At 35.0% G+C, this 15,705-nt stretch overlaps 1 protein-coding gene across 24 annotated transcripts in view; it reads left to right on the forward strand.

Annotated features, from left to right (window-relative positions):
- Positions 1-15,705, forward strand: part of BAZ2B (bromodomain adjacent to zinc finger domain 2B) — a 434,969-nt gene that overhangs the window by 316,165 nt on the left and 103,099 nt on the right. For 19 of the 24 annotated variants that reach the window (XM_078451217.2, XM_078451213.2, XM_078451224.2 and 16 more), the window contains 2 exons: positions 3,021-3,188; positions 4,536-4,729. In XM_078451217.2, the coding sequence (XP_078307343.1) occupies positions 3,021-3,188; positions 4,536-4,729 (362 nt within the window). The remainder of the gene's footprint in view (positions 1-3,020; positions 3,189-4,535; positions 4,730-15,705) is intronic. The other 5 variants (XM_078451221.2, XM_078451232.2, XM_078451233.2 and 2 more) reach the window with 1 other exon arrangement.

The raw sequence follows: 15,705 nt of genomic DNA on the forward strand, positions 1-15,705 counted from the left end.
TTGCTTGGCAAGATGATCAATTCAATAGATATTTGCTGAAATCTAGGATTTCTGAACAAAAATCAAAATAGATAGTAGTAATATAGTTACTAATTATCTTAAAATTTTTTTAATCATTTTATCGTAGTTATCAGACCCAGATTTATCTGGTATGTAATTTGAGGAAATTCTTAGATGGTAACTTAAATTATCATACCATACATAGCTTTTGAGTATTACTAAGCCACGATATAATTATTATATTATTAAAATCAGATACTATCTGCACTGATAGTTACCAGTGATAATGAATAGTTTATCACAGTGATAAATGATAGTTATCAGTTGTAAAGAGTTACTCATCTGGATTTAAATACTGTTGATAACTTCCACTGTACAGAAAAAAAGTTAATAACTTCTCTAGCCTACCTGGACTATTCACTCATTCATTTATTGTACAAAGTTCTTTGAGCATCTGTCATGTTCTGTGTGTTGAGGAATACACTCACATTGTATGTGTTGTTTATAGTTTTTAGGAGGTAGATAAACAATTACAAGCAGTCTTTGATGGTGAAAGTATTGTCTATATAAGCATACTGTTTTTGCCAAATGAACAGAGACTATGTCCAGACCCAGAGGACTCATTTTTCAAGTTGTAGATTTGGTATAATTTAAATTTAAATTCTCTATAATTGCCTTTATTTAAAAGAGTAATCATTTAAATGCCAAATTTTTGAAATCACCTTAAAAAATAAGACACACAAGGAAGAAATTACTAGAAATTTTAAATAAGGAATAATTTATTTCAGATGATTGAATCAATGATGCAAAATAATTTCATGGATATTAGTGTGATATTATTTCCTTTTTATATTGAAATAGCCTTTCACAGTCATCTCTTTTAAAATATTTATGATTTTTGATAATTATATTTTTGTATCATCATGAATTCTGTGAAGCATCTGGCTGTATCAAGCACAAAAGATTTTAAAAGTCTGCTATATTTTCTAGGTTCAATATCATCTAAAATATTAAACTCTTACAGTTGAATATGACTAATATTGCCAATATGCTGTTACCTCATTTAAATACATTTGAAAACTCATCATGTGCTGGGTTATGTACTCCCTATTTTGTATATTTTATCTTATCAACAAGCTAGTTTGTGAGTGACTAAATTTGCTTTCTATTTTCTTAAATTTGGAAGATAAATAAGCTTGTCGCTTAACAAAAATTATATTATTTCTTATGAAATATTAGACATTTGCAAAGTTTAGTCAGAAGCTTTACCATCTTCATATTTTTATTTGATTTATTGTATTTACTTGTTTGTTTGTTTGTTTGTTTGTTTGTTTTACCTGTAGTGTCAGTTTAAATATACCATATTCATTTTCCAATTTTTTTTTCTATTCCCCATTGTGTACATATTTTATAGTAATGCTCTAAAGTACAGTGTTATGGTTATGTTTTTTTCTGAGGTTATATGTAAAGTATTTGAATCTTACACTTTGATTTGTTGGTTATTTATAAAGTCTATACATTCAGCTGTAATGCTTTAATTATAGACTCTATATTAAATAATATAAATACCTTTAGGAAACCTCAGTCCCTTTTTATTATCTATCTGGTACCTAGGTTTCAAACCTATAAATAATAATAGATTGCAACTGTGCTGATACAAGCTCCAAATACACAGTTTTTCTTCCCACCTACATGCACTTCTTTCATCTAAACAGTGGATAAATGATTAATGCCTTTGTATAGTTATTCTTGGTTCAGTTTCCGTCATTCAGGCACTGCTAAATATGCATTGGTGTCATTTCACTAGCAGCGCCTTCCTGCAGTGCGGAAGAATAGTTTTTGCAGTTTTCTGCTTATGCTGTCTCTTAGACCTTTTAGAATAGCAGGTACCATGAACATTTCACTTGGCAAAATCTGATGATGACGGTGAACATTGCATTACATTCTATTTTTAATGAAAAGATATTCCTGCAAAAGATTTAAAGATCACACAATACCCTGACGAATATTGAATGTTTCTTATACTATATTATTGGGTTTTTTTTTTTCTATAATTTCCTTCTGGTAGTTACAATCAAAGAAAAATATAGCATATCTCTTTGATGATTAGCCTCAAAGGTAATAAATGATTTGTTACTCTGGTAGGTTAGCCAAGTGGAAAGATTATTTCTGAGATTTTAAATGGGGTAATACAAGACTTTCTTTTGGATTATTTTCAAATCTCTTCTTAATCTTCACCTTTTTTGGAAAATATATTCTATAAAATTTGGCTTCTCTCCTTTTCTAAAAGTTTAAACTAAGAGCCACTGTTTGAACATTTAAATTGCATTTGATGATTTTCTACCATTGAGTCATTTTACATTATTAAAACAATCATCGTAATTATGAGAGAAAATATAAACAAAATCCAAGTTTTCTTCATTAAATTTATGGAGAGGAATTTTATAAACCTTTCATATTTTAATATGACTTGTTTTGGAAATCTTTGAATGCTTTTCATTTCTTAGAAAAAACCCCACAGTGATTTTCAGTTTACAGTAGCAGTCTTTGTATTATTATTTATGATTTATCAGACCCAGATTTATTAATATGTAACTTGAAGAAATTCTTAACATAGGTTGTAGATGGTAACTTAAATTCTAAGGTTTTAAAATAGATTAGTGTATTCTTAAATATTGTTTCTTTGCTAATTTTGAAAATTATGGTTTAAGTTATCAAAGAGTCAAATAGTTCTTTAATATTCCAAGTTTTCCATTTTATTTTTAAAACCATAGACTACCTTTATTCTTCATAAACTTGAACTCAAGGAGCTGCTAAGTGAAGATCCTTGGATATTATCTTAATGAGAGGAATGATGAGCGTACAATATCTAATCAACTATCTTATAGTTAGATGGTCAGAACTATGTGTGATTCAGCAATTTTGTTCCAAGATGAAACTTGAAAATTATAAGAATTGTTACATCAACTAGAAAGTTAATTCACGTACTTTTGTTTGTTTGTTTGGTGTTTGGTTTTGAGGTGCAGAATGGTGGCGAACAACAGATGTTCATACTCGTACAGGGGCGACCTTCTTTCCACCATTGCTGGGAATTCCACCGCTGTTTGCTCCTCCAGCCCAGAACCATGATTCTTCTTCCTTCCATTCAAGGACTTCAGGAAAAAGTAATAGAAATGGTCCTGAAAAAGGTATTTATATTAACTTAAGTGAGGTCCTACAAGTGCTCCATTTCAATACCTATTTTCAGTAGAGTTTAGATTTAATGACATTTATATAACATTGTACTAGACACCTTTTTCATACTGTCTTGCTTAATCTTACAATGATGACTCTTAGAGATTGGAAGTATTCTCATTTCTCATCCAAGGTTAAATAAGTGATTCAAGGACCACTTACATGTAAATGTGGCATGGGCAGGATTTGAACCCAGGCCTTCTAACTCCCAGCTCCACTGCTTTTTCCTCTGTATCTCATTACCTCTTTTGTGTAACCCAAAATAAGATATTACTTCTTCTGTAATTCAGCATTAAATTCATCAAAATTAATATCCAAGTCCTCCTTTTTTCTTTTAACTGATTTTTAATATTGCTGTAGTTGATAACTGTTGCTAGAAGAGCATCTGCAAATTATAATAGCATTTTAGATGGTTTATTATTATCTTTTTTTACTTGAGTAAGAGTTGTCAGTGGGTTTGCTCTGAAAGGGGAAATATTTGCATTTAATTATATTTCTTTTTTCTTTGTTTTTAATTTTATTTTTAATTTTTTAAAAATTTACATCCAAATTAGTTAGCATATAGTGCAACAGTGATTTCAGGAGTAGATTCCTTAGTGCCCCTTACCCATTTAGCTCATCCCCCCCTCCCACAACCCCTCCTGTAACCCTCAGTTTGTTCTCCATATTTATGAGTCTCTTCTGTTTTGTCCCCTTCCCTGTTTTTACATTATTTTTGTTTCCCTTCCCTTATGTTCATCTGTTTTGTCTCTTAACGTCCTCATATGAGTGAAGTCATAGGATTTTTGTCTTTCTCTGGCTGACTAATTTCACTTAGCATAATCCCCTCTAGTTCCATCCACGTAGTTGCAAATGGCAAGACTTCATTCTTCTTAATTATATTTCTAAACGTTATTTTAATTGAAGTGAAATTCAGATAAATATAAAGTTACCATTTTAAAGTGAATAATTCAGTGAAATTTAATGTATTCACAGTACTGAACAACCACTACCTCTATCTAGTTTCAAAACATTTTCATCACTCCAGAAGGAAACTCCATACCCCTTAAGCAGTTTCTCCTCATTCTTCCCTCCCCCAGACCCTGGCAACCACTAACTTGTGCTCTGTTTCTATGGATTTACCCATTGTCAATATTTCATACGGATGGAATCATCCAATATGTGACTTTTTGTGTCTGATTTCTTTCACTTAGCATAATGTTTTAGAGAGTCCTTCATATTGTAGCATATATCATTACTTCATTCCTTCTTATGACTGATTAATATTCTTTTGTATAAACATGTTTATTTTTATTTTCAAGGTGTAAATGGGTCAATAAATGGAAACACTACATCATCTGTATCTGGTATCAACACACCTGTACTATCCACTACTGCTTCAAGTTCTGTGGGACAAAGTAAAAGTATAAGCTCAGGTGGAGGAAATCGAAAATGTAATCAGGAACAAAACAAAAACCAGCCTTTGGATGCTAGAGCTGACAAAATAAAAGATAAGGTAAGTTACTCTTCCTTCTAGGACAAATATACAACAGATCATTCTAAAGGTCAAACCACCTGACTCCGTGGAATCATTTCTTATGAATTACCAACTCTTACTTTTACACGTTTATTTTTATGGTGTGATGCTAATATTATGTCTCTTAAAAATTAAAACTGTCAGCACCAGTATAAATAATACAAATAGCAATAATAGCTAAGATTTATGGAGAACTTACTACATACCAGCTCTACTCTAATCATTTTGCATATCACACCTATTTTAATCCTGTCTATACCTCTAATGAGCTAGGTATTGCTATTACACATGGGGAAACAGAGCCTCAAAATAGTTGGCTGGTAAGTGGCCAGGATTTGAAGTCAAGCAGGTTGACCCCAGAGCCTATGTTTTTAGGAAAACAAAAATAAGAAAACATTATGGGAAGTTTCAAATATATAGAATAGACAGAATAGCATAATAATCTTGTGCACCTATTACTCAGTTTCAGCAGTCATCCCCTCATGGCCAATTTTATTTCATTTTATCCCCAACTATGCAGGTTATCAATTTATGCCTTTCAGCTCTATAAATTCACCCTCTTCTCCTTTGCCAATTGGCACAATGTTAGACTTTGTCAGCAGAGGATCTTGGAGAATCCCTGGAAGAGGAAAGGGCTTCTGTTTCTGGTGTTTTCTTCTTGCTCTTATGCCGTGGTTGCCAGTGGGTAGCTTTGTCACCAGCTGGCTGCTTCTCCATGGGCTCTGTTCAAGAGAACTAGTAGTACACCCATTCTAGTGGGTTTCATGGGCATCCCAGCAGGGACCTTATTAATAAGTTTTACCCAAACAGCAGTGGGTGCCTTTCTAGCTAATTTTACTGGCACCCTAGCTCGGAGGTTTCCAGCAACTTTTCCTGGCACTCCAGCTGGCATGTTTTCTATTTGCCAGCCTGACCTGTGATACCTCAGTTAGCTTTTCTGCCAGACACTGGGCAACAGCCACCTCCTCTCCAACAAAGTCTGAAGTTCAGCCTTGGGTGAATGAGGTTGGAAGAGAGAGACTGTCTTCCAAGTTTACCTTTATTTTAGTACTGTACCTGTGCCCTACAATAAGTGGCTACTCCATACATCTGCTATTTCAATATTCTTTTTTTTCCCCGTTAGGGCTGCATTATTTAATGTTCGGATAAGTCAAATAAGCCAGTGCAATAGGGCATGAATATTAAAAAGGGGATATAGTGATGGAGAGGAAGACAGGTTTATCATTATTTGCAGATGACAGTATCTATTATTATTGCTTTGCTATTTGATAGTTGCAATGCCTCTTTTATATAGTTTCGTGATTTAGGTCAATTTTTAAGGAGGTCTTCAGGCATTTGTTAAGAGGCACAGACATAGGGAGGTGAATATAGGCAACATTTAAACTTTGGCAGCTCTGAAAGTTATTTTTATGTGCTCACTGCAATAATCCTAACTGGGGGGAATTTTAGCCAGTGACTTACAGAGGCCATATTTATTTAAAGGGTGGGCTCCTAGGATGCCAGGCAGTGATGTGGGTGGAAGAGGCCTTTTTCTACCTGCCTGTCCATGAGTTTCTTCCACCTCTAGAGGCTTTCAACAAGCTGGGACCCTAGTATTATATGCAAGGCAGTCAGCTATAATTAACTGCACAACATTGGGCCCTCACAAGGCTGCCTTGCCAAATAACAGCAAACCACATTGTGGTAAACTCTCTCCTCTCACCAACTCTGGTTATGTGGGACTAGAGCCCTTCCAACAGTGGCCTGCCCACAGCCAGAAATGCATCAGCAGGCTGCACAATGAAGTGCCCTCACCAGGGGAGCCCTGGCCTGGGAAGAGAGTGATGTGCCAGCTCCCTGTGGTTTCTGTATCCTTGCTCTCCCTACACCCAGCCATGTAAGTCCCATTTTCTTTTTCTTTTCTTTTCTTTTCTTTCTTTCTTTCTTTTAAATATTTATTTAATTTATTTTTTAAATTTATATCCAAGTTAGTTAGCATATAGTGCAACAATGATTTCAGGAATAGATTCCTTAATTCCCCTTAACCATTTAGCCCATCCCCCCTCCCACAACCCCTCTAGTAACCCTCTGTTTGTTCTCCATATTTAAGAGTCTCATGTTTTTGTCCCCCTGCCTGTTTTCATATTATTTTTGCTTCCCTTCCCTTATGTTCATCTGTTTTGTCTCTTAAAGTCCTCATATGAGTGAAGTCATATGATTTTTGTCTTTCTCTGACTAATTTCACTTAGCATAATCCCCTCCAGTTCCATCCACGTAGTTGCAAATGGCAAGATTTCATTCTTTTTGATTGCCGAGTCATACTCCATTGTATATATATATACCACATCTTTATCCATTCATGCATCGATGGATATTTGGGCTCTTTCCATGCTTTGGCTATTGTTGATAGTGCTGCTGTAAACACGGGGGTGTATGTGTCCCTTTGAAACAGCACACCTGTATCCCGTGGATAAATGCCTAGTAGTGCGATTGCTGGGTTGTAGGGTAGTTCTACTTTTAGTTTTTTAAGGAACCTCCATACTGTTTTCCAGAGTGGCTGCACCAGCTTGCATTCCCACCAACAATGCAAAAGAGATCCTCTTTTCTCTGCATCCTCGCCAACATCTGTTGTTGCCTGAGTTGTTAATGTTAGCCATTCTGACAGGTGTGAGGTGGTATCTCATTGTGGTTTTGATTTGTATTTCCCTGATGATGAGTGATGCTGAGCATTTTTTCATGTGTCGGTTGGCCATCTGGATGTCTTCTTTGGAGAAGTGTCTATTCGTTTCTTTTGCCCATTTCTTCACTGGATTATTTGTTTTGTGGGTGTTGAGTTTGAGAAGTTCTTTATAGATTTTGGATACTAACCCTTTATCTGACAGGTTGTTTGCAAATATCTTCTCCCATTTTGTCGGTTGCCTTTTAGTTTTGCTGATTGTTTCCTTTTGTTTTGTTTTGTTTTGTTTTGTTTTGTTTTGTTTTTAAATATAATTTATTGTCAAGTTAGCTAACATACAGTGTATACAGTGTGCTCTTGGCTTCGGGAGTAGATTCCCATGATTCATCACTTACATACAACACCCAGTGCTCATCCCAACAAGTGTCGTCCTCAATGCCTGTCACCCATTTTCCCCTCTCTTCCATCGCCCCCTCCCCATCAACCCCCAGTTTGTTCTCTGTATTTAAGAGTCTCTTATGGTTTGCCTTTGTCTCTATTTGAAACTATTTTTTCCCCTTCTCTTCTCCATGGGCTTCTGTTAAGTTTCTCAAATTCCGCATGAGTGAAAACACTGCTATTTTGTATTCTTTAGAGGTCTGTCTCTCTTAGCAGTTCATATTCTGTTACTAGTTAATAATTCTTCTTTTTAAAGTTTATTTATTTTGAGAGAGAGAGAGAGAGCACACATGTGAGCATGAGTGGGGAAGAGGCAGAGTGGGTAAGAGAGAATTTCCAAGCAGACTCCTCACTGTTAGTGCAAAGCATGCTGAGGGGCTCAATCCCACAAACAGTGAGACCATGATCAGAGCTGAAATCAAGAGTTGGGTGGTCAGTCCTGTAACTGAGCCACCTAGGCATCCCACTAGTTAATAATTCTATATAATAAAATTCCCCTGTTCAAATTGCTGATGTGTTTTCTGCCTTCTGACTAGACTTTATCTGCCATAGAAGTGATGTTATTAGGAGTAGGGTGGATATGCAGATTGCATATGGTAAATTTACTCCAATATTCTCGTTACTCAAAGCCTTTAGATTTCTTCTTCCATATCATACCAGGGAAGCTGTGACATTTCCATGTTATTAAAGGTAGGCAACCACTGAGTCCAGGTTTCATGCATCCAAGCAAGTAAGCTGAGATAACTCGAGCTATACAAACTAACACATTATATCTGGAAGTTCTAGTAAGTGCACCCATATTAGTGAATTTGGTCTACTCTCATTTGTATTTCCTCTCCAGTGAGGGGTCTTGGTTTATTTTGAATTAAAGTCTTAGCATCAACTGCAAACATTTTGGAAACAAAGATAATAACTAGAGTGGTGTCATCTCTAAATTTTATAAAAACCACGTTCAAGGCCTGGTTTCTGGGGGAAGAGTCAACAGTTTGTGATTGTGCACACATCACTTTCTTCACCCATTCAGCTGTAATATCAAGGGGACTAGGAAGTTCTGACACCACAGCAAAATATAGGTGATATTGGTCCAACCTTAAATCTTCAGATTTCAACATGCCTCCCAGGTTCCAACTTTAATATTAAAGAACTATTTTATAAAATTTTCTTTTGTCCTTTTTCAATACAGCATCAAGCCCCGTATGTTTTCCAGGATCAATTGAACAAACAAAAATTTCTTTCCTTTTGCCCAGAATATTTCACAGAAATATTTCCTCTAGATCTTTTAGTTCCCTTTTCAACAGAAGATAAATGTTTTCCAGAATAAAGTAAAACATATGAAGGTCTGGAGAAGGTCATATGGCAAAGCCAAAAGTCTAATGGTACTCACCACAAAACTCAACAGAACTGTACTTAGGCCCCAAACAAACATTTTCTTTCCTCTTTTAAGCCACCCCACTGAGCAATTGTGATAAAAGACTCTTGGTTGTTTCCTTCCAGGGACACAGGTTTCAGGGTCATATTCTCTACCTGTTGCTCTTTAACTGCTCTTCAATCTTCATCTTATGATTTGTTTCATGGGCATTCCCATTAGTATGAGCTCCAAGGAGCTATGTCCACACATGGTCATTCTCTCCTGTTGCTCTTTAACTGTCTTCAATCTTCATCTTATGATTTGTTCATGGCATTCCCATTAGTATGAGCTCCAAGGAGCTAGGTCCACACTGCTGCCCTTTTACTATTAACTAGTATTTTTAATTGAAAAATATGTAATAAAGCTGTTTTCACCTTTTTGGAGAAATGTTCTTTTTTAAATTCAAGTATCATTAACATACAGTGTTATATTAGTTTCAGATGTACAATGTAATGATTCAACAGTTCTATACATTACTTAGTGCTCATCAGGATAAAGATACCCTTAATCCCCTTTATCTATTTCACCCAGCTCCCACCCACCTGCTTTCTGGCAACCACCAATTTGTTCTCTGTATTTAGGAGTAGATTTTTAAATTTCTCTCTTCTTTTCTTTGTTCATTTGTTTTGTTTCTTAAATTCCATATATGACTGAAATCATATGATATTTGTCTTTTTCTGACTGATTTCACTTAGCATGATACTCTCTAGCTCTATCCATGTTGTGGCAAGTAGCAAAATCTCATTCTTTTTTATGGCTGAATAATATCTACTGTAATATATACATCACATCTTCTTATCCATTCATATATTGATGAACACTTGAGTTGCTTCCATATCTTGGCTATTGTAAATAATGCTGAATAAACATAGGGGTGCATATACCTTGTTGAATTAGCACTTTCATTTTCTTTGGATAATACCCAGTAGTGCACTTACTGAATCATATAGTAATTGTATTTTAACTCCATGCTGTTTTCCAGAGTGGCTGTACCAATTTATATTCCCACCAATAATGCATGAGGTTTTTTTCTATATGGCCTTGCCAGCACATCTTATTTCTTTTATTTTTGATTTTAGCCATTTTGACTAGTGTAAGGTGATAATTTGTTGTGGATTTGATTTGCATTTCTCTGATGAGTGATGAGTGATGTTGAGTACCTTTTAATCTGTCTGTTGGCCGTCTGTATGTCTTCTTTGGAGAAATGTCTATTCAGGTCCCCTACCCATTTTTAAATCAAATTATTTGGGTTTTTTTTAGCATTGAGTTGTATTAAGTTTTTTATATATTTTGGCTATGAACCCCTTATCAGATGTACCATGAGTAACTATCTTCTCCCATTCAGCAGGTTGCCTTTGTTGTTTTGTTGATGGTTTCTTTCACTGTTGCAAAATCTTTTTACTTGATAAAGTCCTAGTAGTTTAATTTTGCTTTTGTTTCCCTTACCTGAGGAGACACAGATAGAAAAATGTTTCTATGGCTGATGTCTAAGAAACTACTGCCTGTGTTTTCTTCTAGAAGTTTTATGGTTTCATGTCTCATATTTAGATCTTTATTGAGTTTATTTTTGTGCATGGTACAAGAAAGTGGTCTTGTTTTATTCTTTTGCTTGTAAGTGTCCTATTTTCCCAGCACCATTTGTTGAAGAGATTATCTCTTACCCATTGTATTTTCTTGCCTCCTTTGTTATAGATCAATTGACCATAAAAGTATGTTTATTTCAGGCTTTTTATTCTATTCTGTTGGGCTATGTGTCTATTTTTTGCCTGTAGCACTCCGGTTCTGTTTAGTTTTTGTTGTTGTGTTGTTGTTTTGTTTTGTTTCATTTTGTTTTTTAGAGAGAGCGAGAGCATGAGCAAGGAGGGGCAGAGGAAGAGGGAGAGAGAGAATGTTAAGCAGGCTTCATGCCCAGCAGGGAGCCCAATATAAGGCCTCACAGCCATGAGATCATGACCTGAGCCAAAATCAAGTCAGATACTTAATTGATGGAGTCATCCGGGTGCCCCAGTACCACACTGTTTTGTTTACTACAGCTTTGTAGTACATCTTGAAATCTGGGATTGTGATACTCCAGCTTTGTTCTTCTTTTTCAAGATTAGTTTGGCTATTCAGAATCTCCTGTGGTTCCATACAAATTTAGTAGTATTTCTTCTAATTCTGTGAAAAATGTTGTTGATATTTCGATAGAGATTGCATTAAATCTGTAGACAGCTTTAGGTAATATGGACATTTTAATAATATCGGTTCTTCCAGTCCATGAGCATGGAATATATTTGTATTTGCTTGTGTCCTTTTCAGTTTCTTTCATCAATGTTTTGTAGTTTCCATATACAGGTCTTTCACCTCCTTGGTTTATTTTTAGGTATTTTATTATTTTGGTGCAATTGTAAGTGGAATTGTTTTCTTAATTTTTCTTCCTGCTACTTCATTGTTAGTGTATAGAAATGCAACAGATTTCTGTAGATTAATTTTGTATCTTGCAACTTTACTGAGTTCATTAATCTGTTCTAGTAGTTTGTTGGTAGAGTCTTTAGGATTTTCTATATATAGTATCCTGTCAACTGCAAATAAGGAAGAAGTTTTACCAATTTGGATGCCTTTTATGTATTTTCCCCCCTTCGGTAATTGCTGTGGCCAGGACTTCTAGTACTATGTACCAGGACTTCCATTATAAAAGTGGTAAGGATGGACATCCTTGTCTTGGTCCTAATCTTAGAGGAAAAGCTCTCAGTTTTTCATGATTAAATATGATGTTAGCTGTGGGTTTTCATATATGGCCTTTATTATGTTGGGATATGTTCCCTGTAAACTTACTTTGTTGATAGTTTATCATGAATGAATGTTGTACTTTGTCAAATACTATTATGGGTCTACTGAGATGATCAAATGTTTTCTATCTTTTTTCTTATTAATATGATGTATCACATTGATTTGTGAATATTGAACCACCCTTGCATTTCTGGAGTAAATCCCACTTGATTGTGGTGAGTGACTTTTTTTTGATTCAGTTTGCTAGTATTTTGTTGAGGATTTTTGTAATGTGCATCAGAGATATTGGCCTGTAGCTTTCTTTTTTTTTTTTTTTTTTTTTTTCCTTTTTGTAATGTCTTTATCTGGTTTCGGTATCAGGATAATGTTGGTCTCATAGAATGAACTTGGAAGCTTTCCTTCCTCTTCTATTTATTGGAAGAGTTTGCAAAAAGTAAGTATCTCTTCTTTAAGAGTTTGGTAGAATTCACCTGTGAAGCCATCTGGCGTTCGTTGGGAGCTTTTGATTATTGATTCAGTTTCATGACTAGTAATTGATCTCTTCAAATTTTCTATTTATTCTTGATTTAGTTTTGTAAGATTATATGTTTCTGGGAATTTATCCATTTCTTCTGAGTTGTCCTGTTTGTCGGCATGTAATTTTTCAGAGTATTCTTTTATAATCCGTTGTATTTCTGTGATACCAGTTATTATTTCTCATCTTTCATTTCTGATTTTATTTATTTGAGTCCTGTCTTAATTTCTTGATGAGTCTGGCTTAAAGGTTTATCAATTTTTTTTTATTTTTTCAAAGAACCAGCTCCTGGTTCTTTTAGTCTCTTTCATTTATTTCTGCTCCAATCTCTCTCATTTATTTCTGCTCCAATCTTTATTATTTTTGTTCTTTTACTGGCTTTGAGCTTTGTTCTTTTTCTTTTTACTTTTGGTTGCAAGTTTAGATTGTTTATTTGAGATTTTCTTGTTCCTTTAGGTATACCTGTATTGCTATAAACTTCCTTCTTGAACAGCTTTTGCTGCATCCCAAAGATTTGGGACTGTTATATTTTCATTTGCCTCCATATATTTTTTGATTTCCCCTCTGATTTCTTAGTTGATCTATTCATTGTTTTGTAGTGTGTTATTTAGACTTCATGTAGTTGTGTGCTTTCCAATTTTTTCTTGTGTTTGGTTTCTAGTTTCATACATTGTGGTTGGAAAAGATGCATGATATGATTTTAGTCTTTTGGAATTTATAGAGGCTTCTTTTGTGGGCTAACGTGATCTATCCTGGAGAATGTTCCACATGTGCTTAAAAGAATGTGTTTTCTGCTGTTTGGGGATGGAATGTACCTCTTAGAAATAGTGCTAAAATCTAATAACATCTGTACTCTCCAGTGCTTCCACGGTATACAAGGCATTGAGCAAGACTTTAGCAGCATACGTATGAAATAGATTCTGTCCTTAGCTTTAGTAAGGAATCTACATCGACATTTCTAAGCAAAATCGGTGCTATTAAAGTAAAAAATATTTCCTGTAGCAAGTAGTAAAAACTTACAGGGGCACTTTTTTAATGATATAAAGTGTTGGATTCTGAGGTACCGTGGTGGTGTCTATAGGCATCTATGTTGAAATGACACTAGAGAGAGGTTGGTTATCAAAGTGAGGGATACTAGAACTTAAAATTTCAGAAAAAGAGCGCTTCTTCCTCTGGGTAAGTCATTGTCTGGCATGAATTTGTGGTAGTAGGTTGTCAAGTAAAATGGGAATGAAGGACATTGGAACTAAGGAAGAAAATTTTATATATTTTTTTTGCCCAGTGTTTTTCCTTTTTAAAAGCTTTTTAAACATTGCTTCGGTAACCTTTTTCATGTGTAGTTTGAAAAAATGTTCTTCAGCTAATTTCAATAATTCCTTCTGGGGGTTGCTATGTCAGTAGTGTTCATTGACAATCATTAAGTCCAATTCCCTCATATAGAATGTGTGATTATTTAGAATAAATGTAGATATTTCAAATTAAACAATATAAGTCACAGACTAAAATACATATATAGCCTGTTGGGGGGGGGCGGGAAATAAAACAATTCAAGTTTAAATAAGTTCCACTCCTGCTATTACAAGTCAGTAACAAGCTACTTTTTACATGCAGACAGTCTTCTTAAAAACATAAGTGAGTTTTTGTGGTTTTAAAATAATTTTATGTTATCACTCCTTCCAGTGTTTCCTATCCCCCTCAGACTAAAATCCTTGTCAAGTCTTATAAGACCCCATATGATCTGACCCCTGCCAGTCCATTCAACCTTGTTTCCTGTGGCTCTTTCTCTCTCTGGCTCCCTGTGCTATAACTGATTGCTGACCTTTCCAGGTCTTTGAACATATCAAACTTATTTCATGGCTGTTGCCTTTGGTCTTTCCCCTGTGTTGAAAGGCTCTACTTTTATCTTCATGTGAGTGTCTCTCACTCTCCATTTAGGTCTCAGCTCAAAACGGTCTTACCTGATAACTGCATCTAAATCTTTATGCCCATCCTCACCCCCAGCACACACAATCAATCCAAGAATCCTATTTTAGTTGTGGTATATATCACTAAAAACACCTAATTATATTGTTTGTTGATTCTGTTCTCCCTGTTACCACTAGGGCAGAGTTGCTGTCATACCCTTGTATCCCCAGAGACTAGAGCAACTATGTCTGGTACATAATAGCCTTGAATTTGTTTTGTTATTGAAAGAAAGAAGTATACAATGAAATGAAAGTTCAAGGAGAGGATTCTTAAAAGCTTTCCTAGCTTGGAATAGGGTGTGAATGGTGGTTAATAAGCTCTTTTTTGATCACTTTTTGATAACCTAAGAAGATTCGTTTTTAAAATGTTTAAGTGACAGGAAAGAGACTTACTACTTAATTGTGTACTTAATTGTGTGTGACTACAAAAGACACACACACACACACACACACACACACACACGTAATAGAGATTAAGGAGATGAAATTGATAGTACTGAAACTTATTTTTTCTTTTCCTCTAATACCTCGACTTGTCTATTAACTTCTATATATTTTTTTAATATGGGGACTAAATTTGTTTCATTATAGAGGCACAGACTCTTTGTATACTGTCAGTGTATGGTCTGCGAAGACCACCTGCACCAGAATCACATTAAAGTGCTTGTTAATGTAGATCCCTGTGTCCTGTTTGGAATTGGGACTCCGGAATCTGCTGGTTGTTGCAAGTTCAGCAAGTAAATATTTTGCACATTAAAACTTTAGAACCCACACCTCTAGACCCACTCTTGAGGCATGTAGACTCCCTTTCTTGTGCCACCTTTAAATTAAAAACTATACAGATTACTTGGGTATTGGAATAGGAGTTTATTTTTCTCTGGTAAATTACTGTATCTCACTTTTTCCTTTCCTTTCTTAGCCTCTAGTAAAACGCAAAGTGATAACTTCTGTTTAGACTCCATGATTTTCATAATCTTGCTATACATGCTTAGAAACCCCTAATAGATTTTGGTTACAATGAAGAAGCTGTTTCTCTGCCAAATAAATGGTAGACTTAATTTTTCTATATTACTATTGTTTCCCTTTAATCTCTACTTTGGTCTTTTTCATTCCGTGTTACCCACATTATTTCTCATCACTCTTGCTTTACTCTGAGGGAAAGAGATAGTTCAAGGAATAATGGTAGCCAGTATTTGTCTTATTGTA

The sequence above is a fragment of the Panthera onca genome, chromosome C1, assembly GCF_046562875.1.
Source record: "Panthera onca isolate mPanOnc1 chromosome C1, mPanOnc1 haplotype 2, whole genome shotgun sequence".
Classification (NCBI taxonomy): Eukaryota; Metazoa; Chordata; class Mammalia; order Carnivora; family Felidae; genus Panthera; species Panthera onca.